Source organism: Pipra filicauda, unplaced genomic scaffold, assembly GCF_003945595.2.
Source record: "Pipra filicauda isolate LSUMZ 115617 unplaced genomic scaffold, ASM394559v2 scaffold211_size2331000_pilon, whole genome shotgun sequence".
NCBI classification, from domain to species: Eukaryota; Metazoa; Chordata; class Aves; order Passeriformes; family Pipridae; genus Pipra; species Pipra filicauda.
In genome coordinates, this window is record NW_024104323.1 from 314573 (window position 1) to 337075 (window position 22503).

Sequence of the window (22503 nt, forward strand, 5' to 3'; positions counted from 1 at the left end):
AGCAGAATCCTGTGCTAACCCTGCATCCAGCTTGCTTGGGAATGAGGGAGAGGGATCCATTACTGGGCCTGAACACATCAGCTCTGTGCTGGAAGAGGAAGTCTTGATTTTTAGCAGTGGCTGAATCATTCCCCAGGATTTCACTGACCAAATAAGATGTTGTGTTCAAATAAGATGCAGTTTGATCTCTTTCCCTACCACCTGTCTCCTTCCCTCCACCCTGCTGAGCACACCAGCCCTGGTGTTTGCTGGCACAAGGTTCACTCTGCTGCTGTGAGAAGTCCAGCAGGAGGAAGGTTTGTGTAATCTGGTGACTTGGCTTAGGAGGGAACAGGATATCCTGGACGATCTGTGCTGTGTGTTCTGGTGGCTTTTGTTACCGGCAGACACCTCGGGCGGGAGCTTTGTTAACTGCAGCCCTGAGCTTTTCTGCCCTTGTGATGAAGTGGGATGGGTGGGCTCTGAAGGGAAAGTGATTCCAGAGCTTTGGACTTACGTTCCTCTGCCCCCAGAGAGCGGTATTTTTTGCTGCAGGGTTGATTTCATCCTCCAGCTTCCATGTGAGGCAGCTGGTTAGAGGCTGTGGCATTAGTGGCTGGCGTGTGAGCCTTTCAGGCTGCCTTTGCCCTGCCAGCGAGCAGAGGTTTCACCTACTTTCGTTTCACAAGAAATGGGAAGGTGTGAACTGCAGACCAGTTTGCTCTGTGCTGCCATCACTGTGGTTTATTTTGTGTCCAATAGCCTCCAGCATCTGCAGAAATAAACCCTTTCACTGTGACAAGTCACAGCCTCAGGCTCAGCGTTGGCAGCTGTGGGCAACTCACGGGCTGAGATTACAGGGAGGATGCACCGACACGAGCTGAGTGGAACATTGCTGAGGCTGCAGACAGGATCCACTGGGCATCTGTGTGGTCTCTCCCTAAGCAGTAATTTACATCTCACTGCTGTTAAAGATGCCCCTGTGGAGGGTGCCAGCAGCCCTTGGAGCAGCTCCCCAGCCAAGGAGTTCATGTAAAGTGTAACCCAGGGGAGAGCGTGGATGAACTGACTGATACCCAGGCCAGTACACGTGTAATTTGATGTTGTGTGAATTTATTGTGTCCCTTTGGGGTTGTGGGTTTTAACGTTTATTTTTAGTAGTGGATAAAGAGCAGGCAAAGGGGAGTCAGTTGTAAGTGGTGTGACAGAAGGAGCAAAACCACCAGAGGGGCTGTTTTGAGCCATCTGAGTTGCTCAGCTCTGTGCCAAGGACTGTGGAGACTCGTACTTGGACCAGGAGGCCTTTCCCAGTGATTCCAGAATTTGAATGTGCAATGAAATGAGGATGGGGAAATCCCAGTCCCCTGCAGGAGCTTCCTGGGCTGAACTCTAGAGATGGATAACCAGAATACATGGTTCACTGAACAGTGCAGGGCATGTGCTCATGGCCTCCAGACCAGGTTATGCCAGGAGAGACTCCTGCAGGCTCCAAGTGAACTAAAGCCAGGAAAAACAAAGGAATGAGAACATGGTGTTTCAACAGGTGGAAATTTTCCTGCCACATTTTATCATGTGAAATCAAACATGCTGGAGAGCAAACTGCCACGGGATTCATTGTCCTGGAGTTACCAGTTCAGGGCCATGCTGGTGCCAGTCCCCATTAACTTTGATTTGAGTTTGCAAACAACCTCTTATGTGTGTCAAATCGAGGTGGCAAGTACAAACCATGGGAGTAATTGCTAAGGTCAAGTGTGCACAGAGAAAGATGGATCTCTGCCAAACAGCTGAATTTGGCTCCTGCATTCCAGCTGCTGTAGATAAGCGTGTCTGTGACTGGGATGCTTCTCAGAGGCTATCTCTGGTGTGCATGCTCTTTCTTTTCCTTCCTTTTTAACCTTAAAGGGTTTTAGCTACCAAGTGGCTGGTTCAGATCAAGTAAATGCATGCATTTACCCCTGTGGACTGGGGTATAAAAAGCAGTTAAGAAACCTCTCTAGTCTTACCTGTGGGCAGGATGAGGTTTGCCTTTTTGTTGTTAAGAGCCCAGTTCAGAAACTGAACTCATCATGAAGTTCAGCAGTGTATTTTGTGGGCAGCCTTGGAAAGTTTATTGTTATGTGCAGTCCTTTCCTAAAAGTTATTTTCTTGCTAGTTGGGTTCTTTGATGCCCAAGTGTTTGAGATGTTTCTGACCTCTACTGGAAGGCACATCTCAGGTTGAAAGTGGATTTAGGTTATCTGAGTGCTGACTGGGTTGCTTTATCTGTGGTTACCAGCCACACTGAGCTTCCAAACAGACTTTGGTGGCATCAAACTCAGAGCAGTTAAAATGAGTGCTGATAACACTCACTGAAAAGAGTGCTCATGGCAGTGCTGTGGTGGCCTCTGTTTCCTGGGCATGGCAAGGAGTGCCCAGAGTGAGCTCTGGTAGAAGCTCTCAGCCACGTCTTTCTGAGCTGTGCAAAGTTTGCTGCACTTCTGTGTTTGTGTTTTCATAAAATTCTTACTTTTGCGAAAAACACTGGCTTGATGGTTTGAGGGTCTAATGCCTCTTTTCATGTCTGTCATGAACTGCTGGGCAGTGCTGTGCTGGTGCAGCTCTTGGGAAAACTCTGCCCTTTTCTTTGAGAGAAGGCTGCAGGGCTTTGCTGCTCTGGGCTGTGATGCAGCTTCTTCAGTTGGAGGCTCAAACAAACCTCACCTCCTCTGAGTTTTAATGATTGCAGACTAATAGACCAGAACATTCCTCTGCCTCTTTGGTGCTGCTCCTGGTGCTCCCCTGATCTCCTGCTGTGAGACAATTGGTTCTATCCACAGAGTCAGCAACTTATGCCACATATTGAATCACGTCTCCAGCTTGCCTGGTGCCATCTGCTCTCTCTGCAGAGCAGACACGACCTGTGTCTCTGCTTTAACTTAACTGCAGGTCTCTTATCTCCTGATGTCAGCTCCAGTGAGAGCTGGAATTAGTTTTCTGCATGGTGCAGTTTGAAAATAGAGTCCTTCTTGGCTGGCCTGGAAGGCTTCTCCTGGCACGTGGAGTATTTATGGTATCTGGATCCCCAGGCTTGACTCTGGAGAGCTGCATTCCCCTGGTTTGAGCTTGGCAGGGAGCAGAGGCAGCCCTGCCTGTCAGTGTGAGCTCTGCAGTACTTGTGCTGCAGGAGGTCTGGGATCCCTGCCTGAAGCACAGTTCTGATGCTCAGGGAGTGGGACAGAGCAGGAGAGAGGTTTGTTCTGAGCGTATTTGTGACCTACTGCTAGCCAGGGACTGGCTTGCTCTGACACTAAGGTGCTCATTTTCCCTTTTCTTTCCTCACTGACAGCATGGGTATAGTGCTTCATGGGGAGGCTGGAACTTTTTGCAGTGTTAAAAAAACCCCAACTTTTTGCAGTGTCTTTGCTAAAAGACACTGTGATTAAAAGTGCTGAAATAAATCCATCAGGTTATCCCAGCTATTACTCAAGCAGAGTAGAAGGACTGTCCTCTAGTCTGACAGTTCTCTGCTTCAAGTGTGTTTTTTCTGCTCTACTCCTGCCTGAGCACAGGTCTCTCTTTACCCCTCCAGATCTCTGCAGAGCCAAGAGAGGTTGTGCAGATGGTATGTGGGGAAAATACGTAATTCCACATGCTGTAAAAATAACTGTCCTGCTCTGCAATAGAGGCATGTGAAGGCCAAATATGTGCAATGGATACAATCCAAATTTTCAAGAATGCAGTGGACTACTTTCTCCAAGAGGCAGTTTTACCAAAATCGATGTAGCAAGCTCTAATTTAGTCTGTTGCTGCTCTATTATGGGTGAGCATCTGTCCTAAATTTGCTTGAATGGCAGATGAAGCACTAAATATGTTTCATAATGGCTCTGGTTTACGTATGGATGTTTTCAAATGCATTAGCATCCTGCTATGAGCAGATGGTTATGGGCTGGCAAATTGTTTCACTCGCGTGGTGTTTACTGGCGAGAGAGGAGCCTGCTGTGCTTTGCTGTTCTGAGCTTGGTAACGGGAGCTGAACAGAGCTGAGGGGGGATCAGATTCACAGGCCTTGTTTCTCTAACCCCTTGAACTGGGTTGGAGAGTTATAAAGCCCTCAAACACTTTCTGGCCCCTCGTACTGGACAGAAAAGTCTCTTTCCTGTTCTGCTGTCAGCCCGTGCAGGAGCTGCAGTGCTCTCCGTCTGGCCGCCAGTGACATTTAATTTGTTACAATAAAAGCTTCGCGTTCCCTTAGCAGCAGACTCCCAGGGGAACTGAGAGGAACTGGGACATCTTTGTTGTGGTACCATCCTGCACATCTTCCCAGGGGTCTGTTCTAAATCCTGCTTTATGCTGTCAGTTCCTCCCTGCTTTACTGGACTGCAGCGGGGCTGTTGAATTCAGAGCAGTGGTCTCTGACTTTTTGGGCCGTCACATGTGCTGTGAGCCTCCCCTGCTCGGCAGAGTGCTGCCGATGGCTTTTCTTGGCTGTGCCTTAACACAGGCTCTGCCAGTGCCAGGTAGTGCATTTGCACTGGGATATCGATCCGTTCTGGGCAGTTAATTGGCCGGTGCCACAGAGGGTCCCTTGCTTGTGAAGGGGCTTGGGAATGATTAGGAAACTGCTCAGACTAAACAAGTGAGGTTTGTTGGCACAGCACTAACGTAGCACTTTGGTGGCCCAGGCTGAGGATGGGAGTACAGAGCCTGCATTTCTCACAGACCTGCCTGCCAGGGTTCTGCAGGACACCGGCCACAGGCCTTCTGCTTTCCTTCTCCTGGACTTTGCATCTGCCTCCTGTGGAGAAAATGTATAGCTGTTCCCTGAGATGGGCTTCTGAGAGCCAGTTTGACTTCCTCAGCTCATCCAGAAGAGGCCCATTGCCCGGGCTGCTGTGTCCAGCTGACACTGGGAGTTGTTCCATTGGGGTGTGGAGGTCTCTGGGCTCGGTGGTTGCAGTCTGACACGCCAGTCTGACTGGGTTGTAAGTGGATAAGGTTGTGTAACCCAGAAGACATCATCAGCATGCATAAAACGTAGTGTGGGGTTTCTTTCCTACTGACCCAACTGCCTGAGTGGGTGGTGGGAACAATCCTCTCATGTGGTCATGACGTCTGGCTACAGTCATGTGGTGGGATTTGTCAGGCTGACTGTGAAACCTGTTCCACAGACTTGTGGTGGTTTTGGAATGTCCTTTTTGCTGTTGAAAGCTCCCATAAATGTTTAGAGAGCTGAACTCTTGCAGTGTCCAGCAGCATGCTCAGGTCTGGGCTCCAGATCGTGAGTGGTGATACCTGCAGACCTCGGGTCCTGCTGGTACGTGATTCATTCCTGTTGGAGGAACAGGTTTGCTTGCTGAGGGTTGGATGTAAGCTTCAGCAAATGGGGTCAGGACACTTACTGGGACAAGGTGACCTTTTTGATTCGTAGCAGTGCCTGTGGTTTCTCTGAAGGGCGAGGATAACAAGGTGAACTTAACACAGGGAAACGGCTCCGTGTACTCCTGTTTCGGGGTGCTCATAGAGGTTTGGCTGGTTTAGCACTAAGCTAACAAACTGTCTCCAGGTGCTGCAACATCCCTAAATTGATTTGAGACTGCTGCCTTAAAGAGGAAATGTGGGAGGAGGCTGGTGACTTGGCCAAGAACAAGTTTCTCAGCCTTTCTCAGGTGCATAAATCTGTCCTGTACTCCTCTTGCGGGACCTGGCTGCTGTGGGGTTGCAGCCAGGTCGGCAGTGAGGGAGGCATCACTGCCTCCCAAACTGAGAAGAGAGTTTCCTGAAGGGGACTTGCTGCAGTTCACTGCACACTCTCACCATGTCAGACCTTGTCAGACTTTCTGCCTAAATATCAAGTAAATGCAGATCTTCTAATAAGGAGTTGGAGGAAAATTGCAGCTGAGGAAGTAGAGAAGGGGAAGCATTGCTCTCATCTTGTCTGGAGTTTTGCTAAGAGGCTTTTGGGAGATCAATTTTGTGGTCCTCTAAAGTGATTTCAGCATGCAGATTCGAGCTGCCACCTCCCAAGTTAATAGTCCATTGTGTTCTTTTGTATCAGAGACCTCAAGCTCATTTTGGGTGAAGTAACTTCTCCTGCAGGCACAGGAGAATGCCTTCACAAATATGAAGGTGTTTTGGAATGCGCAGTGAAGGACTCAGCAGTGGGAACATTCAGAGTCCTGTGTGCCTGCCCTGGCATACTGGGTTTGTTGTGTCTGGAAATGTAAAACGAATCCATATGAATTTCCAAGTGCTGTGTTGCCAAGCTCAGCTGATGGAGCAGTGAGACCAAAGGGACCGTCACTTTGACCTGTGGCCCTGTGTGCTGGTTATTGGGAGAAATGGAGCTCAATCTTCCCTGGCTCTCATGATAATCTGACTTGATTTTTCTCCTTGGGTTGCTCCCTCTGGAGCTGGGGCAACATCCTGGGGAGAGGCTGAGGGGGGCTGAAGGACAAGGAGAAATGTGCATCCCGTGGTGGGATGTCTGTGCATTGCTCTTGGGACATGTCTCTGCCTCCCTTTCTCAGGTGGGATGCAGGATTACAACTACGTGTGGGCCAACTGCTTTGAGATCACGTTGGAGCTGTCTTGCTGCAAATATCCTCCAACCTCTGAGCTTCAGAAGGAGTGGGAGAACAACAGGGAATCTCTCCTTTCTTTCATTGAGAAGGTAAGTGTGGGCTGGGATGGGCGTGGGGGTGGCAGCTGGGAAACCCGTGTGCCTGTGACGGGCTGGGAGCACCGTGCTCGGGTGCTCTTGTGGCTTTGTTTGCTGTGTGAGGTAACACAGCTGCAGGGGCTGTTGTGTGGAGGTCGGTGGCTACAAAGCTGTTGTGTATCTCTGTGGTCCTGCCACAGCTCCCACAACCCCCACAATAGCAGAGCTCTGCTGAGAAGGGCCTCGTGGGGTGCAGTGTTACAGGGACTGGCGGGTGCTGGCTGAGGACACGGTTCCCCTGATGTTGTCTGTCTTCAGCCACGCCCTTGCATTGTTTTCCTCAGGTCCACATTGGTGTGAAAGGCTTTGTCAAGGATGCAGTCACTGGAGTTGGCCTGGACAACGCGACCATCGCTGTTGCCGGTATCGCTCACAACATCACAGCGGGCAAATTTGGGGATTACCACAGACTGCTTGTGCCTGGGACCTACAACGTGACTGCAGTTGTCATGGGGTAATGTCTCTGTGGCAGCCTGTGTCCACACTGCCAACTGCTCCTCTTCCTTCACTTGTTTTCCTTCCCCAAAACACCTTATGTGTTTAAGGGGCTTGGCTGTAAAGGACTCCAGCTCAGAGCTGCAGCTGTGTTTGCTCACCCTGTGCTCGGTTGCAGGGGGGTGCTGTTGAATACGCAGAATTTTTGTCACCTTTGTTTGACTGCTTATATCAAACTGCATCTTACTTTTGTGCAAAGGGAGAAAGCGGAGTAGGGTCACCCCAGTAGGAGTTTTGTTGTCCCAAGCCTGGGTGTGAATGTGTAACTTGCCTCTTGGCTAGTTCTGTGAAACACCTTCCCTGCTGAGCCTGTAAAGGAACTCATGCCTCTGACACAGCAAGGACAGCAGTGGAGCTGGGTTCAGTGGTAGTGGGATATGTCCCATCAACTTGTTCCTGGTGAATCTCTCACATGGTCATTAATATCCCAGTGTGTTTGGGCTGGTGGGGTGGAGGGACTGCAGGGGTTTTTTTCCCTCTGTTTGCAGAGCCTCCTTGCTGAAGCCAGTTGTTTTTTTCAGTTACACACCAGTGACCAAAGAGAACGTCGAGGTGAAGGAAGGAGACGCAACAGAAGTGAATTTCTCCTTGCAGCCAACTGTGATGCCACCAGCTCTTAATGTCACACAGTTCGTGACGGCACCGGCTCCTGCCACTACCATCACCCCCACCCCTGTGCAGGCAGAGGCCCCAAATCCAACCTCTCTCCATGAACCCATCCAGCCCGTGGACTTCCGCCACCATCACTTCTCGGACATGGAGATCTTCCTGCGGCGTTATGCCAACGAGTATCCCAACATAACCCGGCTCTACTCTGTCGGCAAGTCCGCGGAGCTGCGGGAGCTCTACGTGATGGAGATCTCTGACAACCCCGGCGTCCACGAAGCAGGTGATGTGGGAAATCCTTTGCAGCGAGGCACAAATGCAAGTGACAGACCCCTTGCATGGGAGAGCGTGGGCAGAGCAGAAAGGAGGGTAGAGCTGGCCCCTGTCTCAACAGAGTTTGAGCTGCTCCTTGCATATCCTGTGTAATAAGTGCAAGTGCAGTGGGTGGCACTTGTGTGTTAAAGAGCGTTGCTGGGGACATCTGTGCTGGTCATGAAGCTCTGGGGACAGAAGAGCACGGGGCTTCCCTAAGACATTGTTCTTTTTGGTGGCGTGGGAGCAGGAGGGTAAATTTTAGGTAAATACCCTGCAGCAAAACCTGCAAGAGCAATGCTCAGGGTGGTGAGGTGTCTCCAAGCTGTAATGTAGTGGCTGTAACTGTCTCTTTGGTGTCACCGTGTGTCTGCAGGTGAGCCGGAGTTCAAGTACATCGGGAACATGCATGGGAATGAGGTTGTGGGGCGAGAGCTTCTCCTGAACCTCATCGAGTACCTCTGCAAGAACTTTGGCACAGATCCTGAAGTGACTGAGTTGGTCCAGAGCACACGGATCCACATCATGCCGTCTATGAACCCTGATGGCTATGAGAGATCCCAGGAAGGTATTGCTGTCTGTGCTGAAATATCTGTGGGGTTTCTAGCTCTGAGACTAAGCCTTTTGGGTTCGTGGTACCTCTGGGAAATCTGGAAGCTGTGCTGGAGCAGATGTGCTCTCTGCACAGAGAGGCTGGGAAGGGACTTGATGCTGTGGGATGAGTGGGTGGACATGCACTGCAGGACGTGGGTGCTTGATGGATGCTGGAAGCTGTTGGAGAGAGCTCTTATGCTTCAGCAGAGCTATATGCTGCTCCTCTTTGGGCCCCCTTATGGTAATCCAGGGCTTATTTAAAAAAAAGACATTTCTTTGACACAGCTCTTGCCTTGCTGTGCTTTGGTCCATTCTCCCAGTAAATGTGCTGTGGGAGCCAGGCTGTCTGCAGAGCACTTGTCCATGGATAACGTAGACTTTTATCATGAGGTTAAAATTGGCAAAAACATCCTTCAGGGAAGTCTTAAAACTATGTGGCTCTTGCAGATTGGCAGAACAAAGTTTGTCCAGAATCACTTTCTGGAAGCAGAGCTCTGCTCGGGTCTAACACAGAACTTGTCCGGCTGGTTTGAGAAGGGGAGCTCTGCGGTTTCTGTGGTCGCGACATCCGGCTGCAGAGATTGTTCATGGTTCGGTGCCTCTCTGCTGGCTGAGGTGTCAGTGGCACTGAGAGCCTGAGCAAACATCCACTGGAAGGGCCCCCAGGCACCGCTGTGCAGAGCAGGTCACTCCCTGAAGGAGAGTGTGGGTGCCCCTCTCGGTGAAACCTCTGTGCTGAAGTGGGAACTTCACTAGGCACGAGCTTGAACTTGTGTTTAATTTTCAGGAGACAAAGGAGGTACCGTTGGCAGAAACAACAGCAACAACTATGACCTGAACCGGAACTTCCCAGATCAGTTTGTCCACGTGACAGACCCTCCACAGCCAGAAACTCTTGCTGTCATGGCCTGGTTGAAGTCTTACCCTTTTGTGCTCTCGGCAAACTTGCATGGAGGTACCACGACCAATCCGAGCTCCTTCCTCTGTGCTGGGGTTTGTGGGATGGGAGTTTGCAGGGATATGTCCACAGTGTTCCAGGTGTGCACTGAGGAGCTCTCCTGCTGCAAGATGGAGGAGAAGGTGGAAACATAGGGTGAAAAACCATGTCCCCAAACATGTTTGTGGGGAGTTGAAGAGGCTGCTGGGAAGATCCCAACCACTTCTCTGAAGGGAGCAGATGGGAATGATCATGGCAGATGGGGGTGGACTCTTGTCAGCACTTGCTCAGCAGCTGGTCTGGGAATGGGATGCAGAGCTGTGGCTGTTAAAGGCTTCACAATGTTTATAAAGTGAATGCAATCCTGAGGGTTCCATGCCTTGAATCGCATGGCGGAACTATGAAATTTGCTGTAATTTAATTATCTTTTTTGGAATAATCTAAATTAAGTCTCTGTGTATTACAGCTTATTCCCTAGACAGTTTGTCTGCTGGCTTGTAGCTGTGGTAACTTGCAGGTGGTTGCTTTGTGCCAGCATGTTTTGTTTGGAGTGCAGAAGTGCCGTGTGTGGGGATGAGGGGGCTGGCAGGTCTCCAGCAGCTGCGGTGTCTAGTACAGCTTCCATAGGGAAAACCTTCAGTAACAAACTCCAGAAGGCTGAAAAACTGCATCATTTGGGTCAAAAGCATCATGTGTGCTGTAGGAAATTCCTCCCTTTGCTTTCACTTCCCTGTGAAAGCAATTATTATGTGGTTGTGCTCAGCCCTCCTTCGTGTAGGAGCCAAAGCTTTGATGTGTTGTGGCTTTGGTTCACCTTCCCATGTAGATGTGGTGTTATCTCTTCCTGTGCTTCTGTTGTCTTTTCTATCCACTGGGCTTAATGCTTTGTTTGATGCCAAGTCCTGAGAAACAGAAGACTTGGCACTTGCTGGAGAATAATTTTCCTTACTATGCTGAAGGAAGACTGGGAAAGCATGCAAGTGTGAGCCAAAGCTTGTTTTGCCTGCAGGTTCTCTGGTGGTTAATTACCCCTTTGATGATGATGAGCAAGGAATAGCCATATACAGTAAATCCCCAGACGATGCTGTGTTCCAGAAGCTGGCACTTGCCTACTCCAAGGTAAGGCTCTAACAGGATCATCCTGAGGGGTGAACTCCAGGGAACCTCCTGAGCAGCTGGTACGGGTGGGCACAGGTGCTGTGGGTGCCTGGTGTTGCAGGCACAGCAGAAGGGTCCCACAGGAGACTCTTGTTCCATGAGTGATGTCCAGCACGCTCCGTCTGTGGGCACTGAGGGAGGAGAGCTCTGTGCAGGCTCAGGGAACAACACGTTGAAGGGTGTTGGAAAATGCTGTTAACTGGCTGGGAGGAGGGCAGGGATATCTCTGGGTAGTGTTTGGGTGTGGATGCAGTTGGTGCTGCAGCCATACAGACACACCTCTACGTGAACCTCTGTTTGGTAACACCAAGCATGTGACTCATGGTAGAACAAAAGTGCCAGTGGCTGTGGAGTGCAGACTCAGCTTCACATGTTGCATCTTGTTTTATAGGAAAATGCACAGATGTACCAGGGAAGCCCTTGTAAGGATATGTACCCCACTGAGTACTTCCCACATGGCATCACTAATGGGGCTCAGTGGTACAATGTTCCAGGTAAAGCACACCTTAAATCTCCTGCACTTTGTCTCCAAGTTAATGCATGTGCAGCTTAAATAATTTAATCTGATCAGTCAGGAGCTCTGCATTGGTCAGCCCAGATTAATGGGCTTCTTTTATAACCTCTTAAATAATGTACCCAGATAAAGTTATTCCTAGGGGAAGGAATTTATAGTGTAGTTTTCCCGGCTATTACCAAAATGGTTTCATAAAATTTTACAGCACTTTATTAGCATGAAAGGTATTTACAAGAAGCAAGGTTATTTGTCTGCTCTTTTGGCATCCCTTTGAAGCTTGAATCCTGCCCTGTGTAAAAGCCTTTTCCCTTCAAGTTTGTACTTCATCTTTCTCTATTCTCTACTGTCTGATATTTTGTTTGAACTGTGATACCTCAGAAGACTTTATCAAAATTCTTTTTACGTTCCTGTTGTAGGTGGGATGCAAGACTGGAATTACTTGCATACAAACTGCTTTGAACTGACCATTGAGCTGGGCTGTGTGAAATACCCAAAAGCTGAGGAGCTGCCCAAGTACTGGGCCCAGAACCGTCGATCGCTGCTGCAGTTCATGAAACAGGTGGGACACTTGGACCTCAGGCAATCATGTGAGCTGCCTCTGGGGTTTGTTTTAGACATGCCACAATGAACAGGCTGATCTGTGGGCTGAAGCAAGTGCTGCTTCCTGGCTGGACCAGGTACCTGCTCCGCAGAAATCATCCCCATCAGAACCTGTCACAACTCCTTCTCTCCCCTCCTTCTCAACATACCAAAAATCTGTGTGGAAATAGCAGCCAGGTGATGCAGGTGTGGGCTTTTTATGTACCACTACCTTGGCTTTCCCTAGGCTGGAGTGGTCCTTACATGCTGTTCCTACCTGAGCCAGGGCTGCTGCACACCTGGGGTGTGCAAACAAAGGTGTGGAGCAGAGAGTGCCGTGCTGGCACCCTGAGCCAAACAATTGCTCATTGTACTCATCAGGTGATCTTTGGCCACGCCAGCTACTGGCCAGTCTAACCTGAACCCTTTTGGAACATCTTGCTCCTCTGGGAACGCTGGAAGTCCCGGGCTGGGAGGTGGTGGGGTGCGGGTGTCGGCGAGGGCCGTCTCTCAGCAGGGCTCGGGTCTGTGCACAGGTTCACATCGGCGTCTGGGGCTTTGTGCTGGATGCTGTGGACAAGAGGGGCATTCTCAACGCCACCATCAGCGTGGCCGACATCAACCACCCCGTGACCACCTACAAGGACGGAGACTACTGGCGCCTCTTGGTCCCGGGGATGTACAAAATCACAGCGTCTGCCCGAGGGTGAGCGAGCACGGCACGAGGGCCGACGGCTGCGTGACTGACTGCCCCGTCAGGACTATCCCATCCCTCTGCCTACAGCAGATGTAGGAATGGGCCTTTCTCCTGCCCTCTGGCCCGTGCAGAGAGAGCAGTGTGAGGCTACCCTGATGTCAGAGACTGCTCACCTGGCTCTGGTGTACTGTCCCAGTCTTCCCTTGTTTGGAGGTGATCTAGTGAAGGGGTGGATAACTCTGTGTCCTTAGGGGAAATTCTCTTCCAGGCAGCTGCCCACAGAAATTACTTCATCACTTCAACTGCTGCCAAAACTCTGTGCTAAAGCAGCCTGCCTTGCTATCTTGCCAGTCTGCCACGTAACCCTGCAACACCTGAGCCAAAAGCAGCTCAGCGCCATGTTGGGCCCTGAGCTGTTCCCTGTCCTCCTGCCGTTCCCATGTCCTTTTGAACTGCTCTTGCTCCTCGTTTCTACCCTTCTCACTTAGGGCTGGGGAGCAATAGCAGTCCCATGTAGTAAGGATAGGGATGGCCTTTTGTCTGAGATCTCAAATGCCTGATGTTTCCTTGTACCTTCTTTTCCCTGGGCAGGTATGATCCAGTCACTAAGATGGTGGAAGTTGACAGCAAAGGTGGGGTGCAGGTCAACTTCACTCTTTCACGGACAGACAGCAAAGTGGAGGAGGGAAAGGTGCTGGTCTTGAACACCCCAGACACCAGCAACCCCAACGAGAAGGAGTTTGAGACCCTGATCAAAGATCTCTCTGCTGAGAATGGTCTGGAGCGGCTCCTGCTCACCTCCTCCCGGGACGTGGCTCCGTACCGGTACCGCCCGTACAAGGACCTCTCCGAGTTCCTCCGAGGCCTCTATCTGAACTACCCACACATCACAAATCTCACCAGGTGAAAACAAAGCAGCAGTGCTCAGCTCCTCCCTGAGCAGCAGCCTGGGGTAGGGATGTTGTGCAATTGTGAGCTGTGAACACAGATGGGGAGCTCATCCCTTCCCTGTGCTCCCCGAGATGGAGGGAGCCCTGTGTGTAAGGATATGGTGGCAGGGCAGTGGCTGCAGAGACTGTATCTGTGTGCTTTTTCTGAGACATCGTTTTGTTGACTTAAACTTGGAGTGCTCTTGGTTCCCCAGGTGTGCCTGGGACTGGCAGTATTCCCAGTGTTGATATCCCAGGCTTCTGCAAATATCTCTGTTCCATGCTCTCCATTTCTTTCTAAATCCACCCTGCTAAAGAGCCCCCATCAAAAATGATCTGGTTTGACTTACAAATCTCAGATGGCCTTTTTTCATTGTCTGCCTCTAGATTTTATTTCAGTAGTGTGAAACATGTTTGAGTGAGCTTGCCCTGAGCCAAGGTCTCTGCCCTCCTGCAGGAGACCAGCTGCTGCCATCCTCTGCTTTCCTTTGTAACCTTACCCTCTGTCAGCTTTAGAAAGCACAAATCCCTTTGTCCCAGGACCTCATTTGCTTGTTGCCACCAGGCACAATGTGCTCATGTGCTGTCCCCACTGGTGCCAAGGCTGCTTTGCTGATCTGTAGCCTCTATTGTCCCTGCAGTTGCATCAGCCCTGAGTCTGTTCCCTGCTTTCCCTGCATTCAATTTGCCAGCTTAATGGCATGACTGTAGCAACAGCTCCTGCATTACTGGGAACAGGCCTCTTTTATCCTCCACACTGGGTGCTTGATAAATTAGTTTGATGTCCAGGTGTATCCTGGTCTGAAGGAAAAAAACACGAACAAACCAAAACCCACCATTGGCAGCACAGAGGCATCCAGCAGTTCCACATTTATCATGATCTCATGGGCTATATGGAGATGTATGGAGCATTGGGTGTCCTGGATACACTCTTCCACAGATGCTGCTGTTCAAACTGATGTTCCTGGTGAATTCTGTTCAGTGCTGCTGCAAATCTGTCCTCAGGATGTGGTTGTGTTTCACTTGCCTTTGCAGCCTCCTCAAGGAGATTCCTTTCCACAGTGGGATTTCTCCATGAGGTCAGGCTAGAGCTGCAGCTCTGTTCCTGAGCTGACACTCCCATTTCTCATCTCTTGGCAGTTTGGGTCAGAGCGTCGAGTTCCGTCAGATCTGGTCCCTTGAAATCTCCAACAAGCCCAACCAGTCTGAGCCTGAGGAGCCCAAGATCCGCTTTGTCGCTGGTATTCATGGCAATGCTCCTGTTGGGACAGAGCTGCTCCTGACACTGGCAGAATTCCTTTGCATGAACTACAAGAAGAACGCTGCTGTTACAAAGGTGAGGGACCAATGCAAGGGACCACCTTGAGCCTTCCTGAGATGGGAGGGACTTGTCTTGCTAACCCTGGCTTGGGGCTTGCGGTGATCCCGTGTGTAACAGGGAGGTGTGCGATCCGTGGAGTCAATGGGAACCTCAAACTGCTGTTCCTAGGATGAACTCCAGGGAAATGAGCTGTACAGAGAATGAACCCTACTAATTGCAGTTTATGTACTGTTTCCCCTTTTGCTCAGCTGATTGACCGGACGCGGATTGTGATTGTGCCTTCCCTGAACCCAGACGGACGCGAGGTCGCCCAGGAGAGGGGCTGCACATCAAACATAGGCCGGACTAACGCTCACGGCAGAGATCTGGACACAGACTTCACAAGTAAAGCAGACCACAGCAGTGGTGTGTAGTGTCCCTGCAGAAATGCAGGCTGCTGCAGGAGTCTCCTGCTGACTGCTCTGGAGTTGGGTGGAGTTGTTCAGTTACAGGGCCTGCCTGTAAAGAGGGCAGCGCTCCTGCCCTGGACACCAGGCAGCACAGCTGCTGGGAAGCTTCCAAAGCTTGAATCCCTCTTACAGACAGCAATTTGCAGTCTCTTATGTGCAAGAGACCAAGCAGAGTTCTTTAGGAATAGTCCAGAGGTCAGATAACACCTAATATATTTTTACTTTTCATTGATTTCTTCCATCTCTGAAAAAATGCTCTCTGTTCATGCTTCCCAGAAACAGTCTCCTTTTTTCATGCTTTTCTGGTTTCCATGTAACTGTATCCATAGCACTGTATCAGTGTTATGCCTACTCTCCCTAAGGAGTAAGTGTTCTGTGCCCAAGTTGGGCTGGGATCATTCCAAATGCTTTCCTAACAAAATGTCAGTACTGCGACATTGTTGTGAGCAGACACACATGAAATACCCTCTGCAACACAAAACTAAATAGCCTGGGGAAGTAGTGATGTTTCACATCTGTTTAGCTTTGCAGATGAATTCCCCCCGTGGGTAGTGAGGACTGGGTGCTTTACTTGGTCAGTCAGGGGCATCTGCTGAGATCTAACAGATGCTTTTTAATACATGCAGCAGACTTAATTTCAGACATAAAGGATGTACTTCCGGCCTCTCAAACAGCTGAGGAAACTGGTTCTATTTGTTGTTCTGATTTACAGGCAATTACACCCGGTACTCTGGGACACGGGAGCCTGAGACCAAAGCCATCATGGAGAACTTGATACTGAAGCAGGATTTCAGCCTCTCTGTTGCCCTGGATGGAGGATCCCTTCTTGTCACTTACCCTTATGATAAGCCAACCCAGTCAGGTATGACTGAGTGCTCAGTTACCCTCGGGCTGTCTCTCCAGAAGTTCATGTGACCCTGTGGTGTAAGAGCTTTTTGTGCTGCTGGTGTTCTGTAGCCTCCTTTGTTTTCAGCCCTTTGTATGTGGAGTTGACAGTCTGTAAGTAAAGCTATAAAACCTCTCAGGGTTCAGCTAGGGATCAGAACACTTACAACTTCTGATCCTACAACAGTATTTCAACCTTTCCTCTGCCAAAGCCAGTATAAAGTCTACTTTTAATACAGCCCCTCAGTGTTAGAGGAAATCAGGAATGCCCCTAGAACAATGTATGTCACTGTTTAGTACAGGATCGTGGAGTTAGAATGGGAATCTGCCCCTCCAGGGAATGGGAGTTGCACTCTCAAAGTCTCACTTTTCTCGTTGTAGTGGAGAACAAAGAAACACTAAAGCATTTGGCATCTCTGTATGCAAACAACCACCCAATGATGCACTTGGGCCAGCCAGGCTGTCCAAATAAGTCAGGTATGTTTGCTTGAATCTTTTAGCCCCCTGTCAGCTTGTGGCAGACTCTGCTGGAGCAGCTCTGTCTGACAGCTGTGTTCTTGCTCTCACAGATGAGAATATTCCTGGTGGTGTGATCCGTGGCTCGGAATGGCACAGTCACTTGGGAAGTATGAAGGTACTGCTGCATGGCACAGGGCTTTCCACATCTGCTAAACGACCAATAAAAAGCATATTTTTTTCTGATATCTGGGCTAAACTTCCCCACCTTTGGCTGCTTTTGGCAAAGCTTTTTTAATACCTCTTTTTTTGTAACTGTGATGGTGTTTTTTGTAGGATTTCAGCGTGACATTTGGTCATTGTCCTGAGATCACTGTTTATACCAGCTGCTGCTACTTCCCGAGCGCTGGACAGCTTCCTGGCCTGTGGGCAGACCACAGGAAATCTCTCCTTAGCATGCTTGTGGAGGTGAGCTGCAGGCTGTGGGAGGAAATTCTGGCAAGGAGTGAAGGTAGTGGGGAGGGGGAGAGGAAGAGAACAGCACGGAGAGTCTTTGTGGTTTTGTCGGTGCTGTGTAATTACAGACGGTCATAATTTAGACTGTATGAGGAATGGACTGAACAGAGGCAGCAAGTGACCAGGACATGTGTTGACACAAGAGTTAAAGATCTGTGCTGTGTTGCCTTGCAGTGTCATGCACTGTTATTTATTGTGGGGGTCAGGGCTGGGGAGGGGGCTGTATTTTGGGGGGAAAGTGATATCCTATTTTAGTTCCAGGTGCACTGTATGCTTGATCACCATGAAGTGTCTGTAATGCTTCGTTTCAGGTTCATAAGGGAGTGCATGGGATTGTCCAAGACAAGAGTGGCAAGCCAATTTCTAAAGCTACCATTGTTCTGAATGAAGGTTTGAGGGTCTATACTAAAGAAGGGGGCTATTTCCACGTGCTCCTGGCTCCAGGTTTTCACAGCATCGATGCAATAGCCAACGGGTACCAGCAGAAACATGTCAAGGTACGTGAATGTCCGTGTCAGAGATCTTCCCCCACTCCCTGCAGTGCAGACTTCCCTGTTTAGCTGCTGATTATGTGCCATCAGGAGCTGTTTTCTGCCTTGGTACAATGGATGGAGAACAACTTTCCAGCACAGCTGGGTTGTTTGAGCAGTAGCTTCTCTTTTCGTTGCACTTGTTTTTGCTGACTGGGACAGGACTGGGCAGATGACAAGTGTCTCTCTTGTCTGGACACCCAACACGGGTGAAAACTCTGAGATGATTTAATCTCTCCTGTTTTTCTGCAGGTCTTTGTACGTGATGATGCACCCAGCTCTGTGTTCATAATATTTGACACAGAAAACAGGATTTTTGGACTGCCAAGGGAGCTGGTTATAACTGTTGCAGGTGAAGTGGCACTTTTTATCAAAGCTTTGAGCTTTGCTTTCTGTACTAGTTCATGCTGATGGTGACCCTCCACTGAGCTGGGAAAGCAGCCTTCAGACTTAAACCATCTCCAGCTTTCCCTTTTGAACACACACTTTTCCATGCAAACTGGTCCAATGGCCCTTGGGTCCGGTGATGCTGGGCTTGCAGGAGGGAGGGTGGAAGTGTGTTGCAGGGATTTGAGGGGTCCACAATGTACTTTGAGATGCCTGGAATGGGGAGAGCTTGTGTGCACAGCTGGGAGGTAGGAGATCTTTTTGCTTCCCCAAGGTTTCTTTGGGTGGTGTGGCACTAGGTGAACATTAAGAGATTATTTTATGTTATCAAGGTGGAAGCAGCTGGGGGGGTGAGTTTAGGTCTGCAGAGGAGCGCGGGGATGCTCTCTTAGATTGCAGGCACAGAAAATAAAGTGAGTGCTGTTCTGTTCTGGGATCAGCCCTCCCGTCTTCCATGGCCTAGGAGGAAGGAGCAGGGTCACAGTGAGGTGAGAAAAGTGGCTATAACTGTAGGAGGGAAGATGGATCAAGCCTGGGAGCCTCTGTGGTGAGGAAACATGGCATTAACATTAGTGTCCTCTCTCTGGCAGGTGCAAGTATGTCTGCTCTGGTCCTCACTGCCTGCATCATCTGGTGTGTCTGCTCAATCAAGTCCAACAGACACAAGGATGGCTTCCACCGCCTCCGGCAGCACCACGACGACTACGAGGACGAAATCCGAATGATGTCCACTGGCTCCAAGAAGTCCCTGCTGAGCCACGAATTCCAGGATGAAACAGACACTGAAGAAGAAACACTGTACTCCAGCAAACACTGACACCTCCCGGGCAGGAAAGGAGGTTGCCATGGACCAGAGCCGGTGGTGGGGGGCGGTCCCTGTGGTTCAGTTTTGAAACATTAGCTTCAGGGTGTGTCCTCCAGAGGGGCAGGTGGCAGCTCCCAACTTCCCTCTGTTTGCTCTGTCCTTATGTACCTGCAAATCAGTGGGTGTTGGAGGCTGTTTCTGGGATAATGACATAGTTTTGTTACGTTTTTGGGTCAAGATCCGGAGGGTCACATGACGTGGTTTGAAAGGCAACTTAACAGGGTGGCCAGCAGAGCTTTTAGCACTTCCCCAGCATCTCAGCACAGGGAACAGATGGTGGGGAAGTGCCCCAAGAGCTGCCTGGAGTCGTGGCTACAACACTCCAAAAAGGTTTCTCTACCTGTTTCGATTTGATATTTTCCACTCTGTGCTTGGGGGAAGCCAGATCCTTCACGTGAATCAATGTTCCACAGGGCAGCCCTTGGAAAAAGACCAAAAAAAAAAAAAGCCTTTGATTGTCAGCTGTTCCCTTGGAGCTTTTCCTGCCATGGGATGCTGTGGCCTGGTGTGATCTGCAGCGGTTGTGGAGCATCTCTTATGTGTCATTAGTTTCAGGGGGTGACTTGGCATCCTGAAAGCTGGAGGACATGACATCATTCTTGATGTGAGCTGGAGAAAGTCAGAGCCTCAGTGCACTCTGACAGAGTTCCATTGCCTGCCAGCTCTGCCACAGGGCTGCTCCTGACTTCTGGGGAAGAAAGAAAGTTTATCCCCGTCACCCCTGGTTGTGTTTTGTTTGTGTAACAGGCTTGGCTGTGGGGGTCTCATGTTAATGTTACCACAGCTCAGTGTCTGCAAGAGCAGCTGAATATTGTTCTAAGGGAATGGATTCACTGATTTGTAGAAGAGCAGTCAGTTACTGCTCCACCTGATCAGCTTTGCTCAAATCCACCTCTGTTCAGGAGGAAACAGTGAAATCTGTCTACCACTGCTTTGTATTGGAGCAGCAGGGAGAGGTCATGGGAGTATCCATGGCCCAAATTTCTTCAAAATTTGGCACTAAATTTTGAAGAAAAGCTGCACCATTTGCCAATTTACACATAATACCATTTCAGTCACCAAGCTCTGGTGATGGCAGGCAGCAAATTAGCTGCTGGCTTGGTTCTGTTCTGCTCCTGCAGCATCCCTGAAGTGTAGAGCAGGAGCTTCACCTGTGTGTGTGGCTGCAGCTGAGGCTGCTGTGGGTCCTGGGGGCAAGATGTGAGGAAGGGCTGAATTGTGCTGAAGGAGGAGGGAAAAGCAGCCAAATTCTGTCGTGTAGCACTTGGCAGGAAGTTGTAAAGAGGAGCTGCAGCCCACATCCCCAGGACATGTAGGATTTGTGGGGAATAGAAGGGATGTCCAGAAGGGAAGAATGGCTGAAATGTTTGATTTCTAAAGCCTTTATGCATCTCTGATGTTCCTGTGCTTTCTGGGCAGAAGGCTGGGGTTAGAATAGGCACTTATTTCCTTGCTGCTCATTTTCTTTTTTAATTCTTGCCCCACTGACCTGATCTCTGGGGTGCAGGAGCCTTAGGCCTCTAGTTTGCCCTGAGCTGCTCTGTCCTCCAGCAGCCCGGGGATGTTCACTAGAGAAACCTGCACGTGGTGTCCATGGTGGGGGTGTTTGCACCCCAATATATGATGGGGTCTGCTCTGCAGGGCTCTGACCTGCTCTCCTCTGGGGGAACAGCACAGTGTGTTCCCCTTTTAAGGCTGTTGGGCCGTGTCACCTGGGGAAGAGGCTGTTCCTCACCTCTGCCTCTGGTGATGCCCTGCCAGAACCACGTGGCTGTACTGTCATTCTCATCATCTCATCTGGTTTTGTGCAGCTGTCTGGGGGCACAGAGATAACCCTTAGTCACCAGTGTACCTTCTTCCCTGTTCCACAGGGAATTCTACTGCAAAACACGAAAAGGTGTGGCTGAGGTGGTGTGCTGGGAACAGGGAGATGAGGCTGAGCATTCCCCACACCCCTGTCCCCCCTGTCCTGTTGATTCTGCAGGAACCATGAACATCTCTGAGCCTGTTCCCAGCTCATTGTGCTGAGCAGGGGATTGGTTTTAGTCCTGGGCCATGTCCCTTTTCCATGTGTACCAGGCTGCAGGACACCAGCACACAAAAGCATTAATCCTGCCTCATCTCTGAACTGTTCCTCCTTTAACAAGAGACACAGTAGGTTTTATTTAAAGTTGGGTTTGCAAATGGCTCTTAGGGCTCTGTTTGGGCTTTGTTTGCTCTGGCAGCAGGTAACGGGCAGAGCTGGCCGTGCTTTGTCCCTCTAGCAATAAGTCCTGGCCCTTTCCCTCAGAGTGAATTTCGCAGTTAGCTTGGAGTAGGTGTGTATATTTAAGGTAAGTGGATTTGAGATGTTTTGCAAACGTTGAGAGACTTTTCCTACGTAGCAGGACCAGGTGGGGGTGCCTGGCTCTGGCCCCGGCTCTGTGCTCAGAGCTTCGCAAGCGCTGGGGCTGTTCCTGAGCAGTTTGGGAAGGCAGGAGCGGCTCCCCCGAGCCCTCGGTCCGTCTGTCCGTCCGCGCGTCCGCCCGTGCCCCGGGCCGAGGAGCCGGTCCCCGCTGTCGCTGTCGCTCCGTGCACTTGTGCCTTCAAATGTAATTTTAAAAGGGACTTGAATCGCCGATTCCTGGCAGCGGGAGGGGAGGGGGCGGCGCGGGGCCGGGCCCGGCTCTGCCCTGGGGCGCCGCCTGTTTTTTACCTGTTATACTGAGATCAATAATCTGTATAAAACTATTTTGATGTCCACGTGGGTTCTCTCGTTCTTGCTGCTGCGGGACAGGGGGGACTCGAGGTTGGGAGGAGGGCGCTGGGCGGGACCGGGGATCGGGGGAGCGGGGCTGGGGGACCGGGATCAGTGGATCTGGACAGGGACCGAGGAGAAGAGCGGGACCGAGACCGGGGGAGCGGGATCGGGACGGTGACGGGGACCGGGGGAGCAGGACCTGGACCGGGAGATCAGGGTCGGGGGGAGCAGTATCTGGATCAGCACAGGGGGATCTACACTGGGAGATCGGGAGCGGGGGAGCAGGATCTGCACCGGGAGATCGGGAGCGGGGGAGCAGGATCTGCACCGGGAGATCGGGAGCGGGGGAGCAGGATCTGCACCGGGAGATGGGGATGGGGGCGGGAGCAGGAGCGACACCTCCCGCCCGGCGTAGGCGCTGTGTCCGCCGGGCCGCTGGGCGGCGCTGCGGTGGGAGGCCCGCCCGTGCCGGGGGCCGCTCCGTCCCGCCCGTCTCGGCGGCGCTGGCCCGCAGCTGACGTTGGACAACAAAGATGGCGGCGGGGAGCAGCAACTACTGGGAAGGCGAGTGGGGCCGGGGGCGGCGGGGCCGGGGCGGCCGCGCCCCGCGGGGCTCCCCCGGGGTACGACCCGGGCACGGCGAGGCGGGACCGCCGCTGGGGCCCTTCTGCTCGCCTCCGGGGGGCCGGCGGGCGCGGGCGGTGCCGGCACGTCAGCCATGAGGCACCGGTGCCCGCGGAGCCCCGCGGCTGTGGGGCAGGGCTGAGGGTGCTCAGCCGTGACCCTCTTTGGGCGTGGGGCGCTCCCCCAGCCATGAGGGTCCCTCCTTCCCCTGTGGGTTCCCCTCCCCGGGGCTC

General features: G+C 51.1%; 1 protein-coding gene across 5 annotated transcripts in view; it reads left to right on the forward strand.

Annotated features, from left to right (window-relative positions):
* Positions 1-21648, forward strand: part of CPD (carboxypeptidase D) — a 38150-nt gene extending 16502 nt beyond the window's left edge. For 3 of the 5 annotated variants that reach the window (XM_039381030.1, XM_039381029.1, XM_039381028.1), the window contains exons 6-24: positions 6486-6628; positions 6961-7130; positions 7693-8060; positions 8466-8657; positions 9471-9638; positions 10630-10739; positions 11170-11272; positions 11709-11851; positions 12408-12577; positions 13160-13471; positions 14638-14833; positions 15067-15223; positions 15980-16129; positions 16534-16629; positions 16722-16786; positions 16945-17076; positions 17436-17621; positions 17907-18006; positions 18632-18858. In XM_039381030.1, coding sequence (XP_039236964.1) covers positions 6486-6628; positions 6961-7130; positions 7693-8060; positions 8466-8657; positions 9471-9638; positions 10630-10739; positions 11170-11272; positions 11709-11851; positions 12408-12577; positions 13160-13471; positions 14638-14833; positions 15067-15223; positions 15980-16129; positions 16534-16629; positions 16722-16786; positions 16945-17076; positions 17436-17621; positions 17907-18006; positions 18632-18858 — 3188 coding nt within the window. Of the gene's footprint in view, positions 1-6485; positions 6629-6960; positions 7131-7692; positions 8061-8465; positions 8658-9470; positions 9639-10629; positions 10740-11169; positions 11273-11708; positions 11852-12407; positions 12578-13159; positions 13472-14637; positions 14834-15066; positions 15224-15979; positions 16130-16533; positions 16630-16721; positions 16787-16944; positions 17077-17435; positions 17622-17906; positions 18007-18631 lie in introns of all 5 variants that reach the window. The other 2 variants (XM_039381027.1, XM_027744304.2) reach the window with 2 other exon arrangements.
* The last annotated feature ends 855 nt before the right edge of the window (positions 21649-22503 follow it).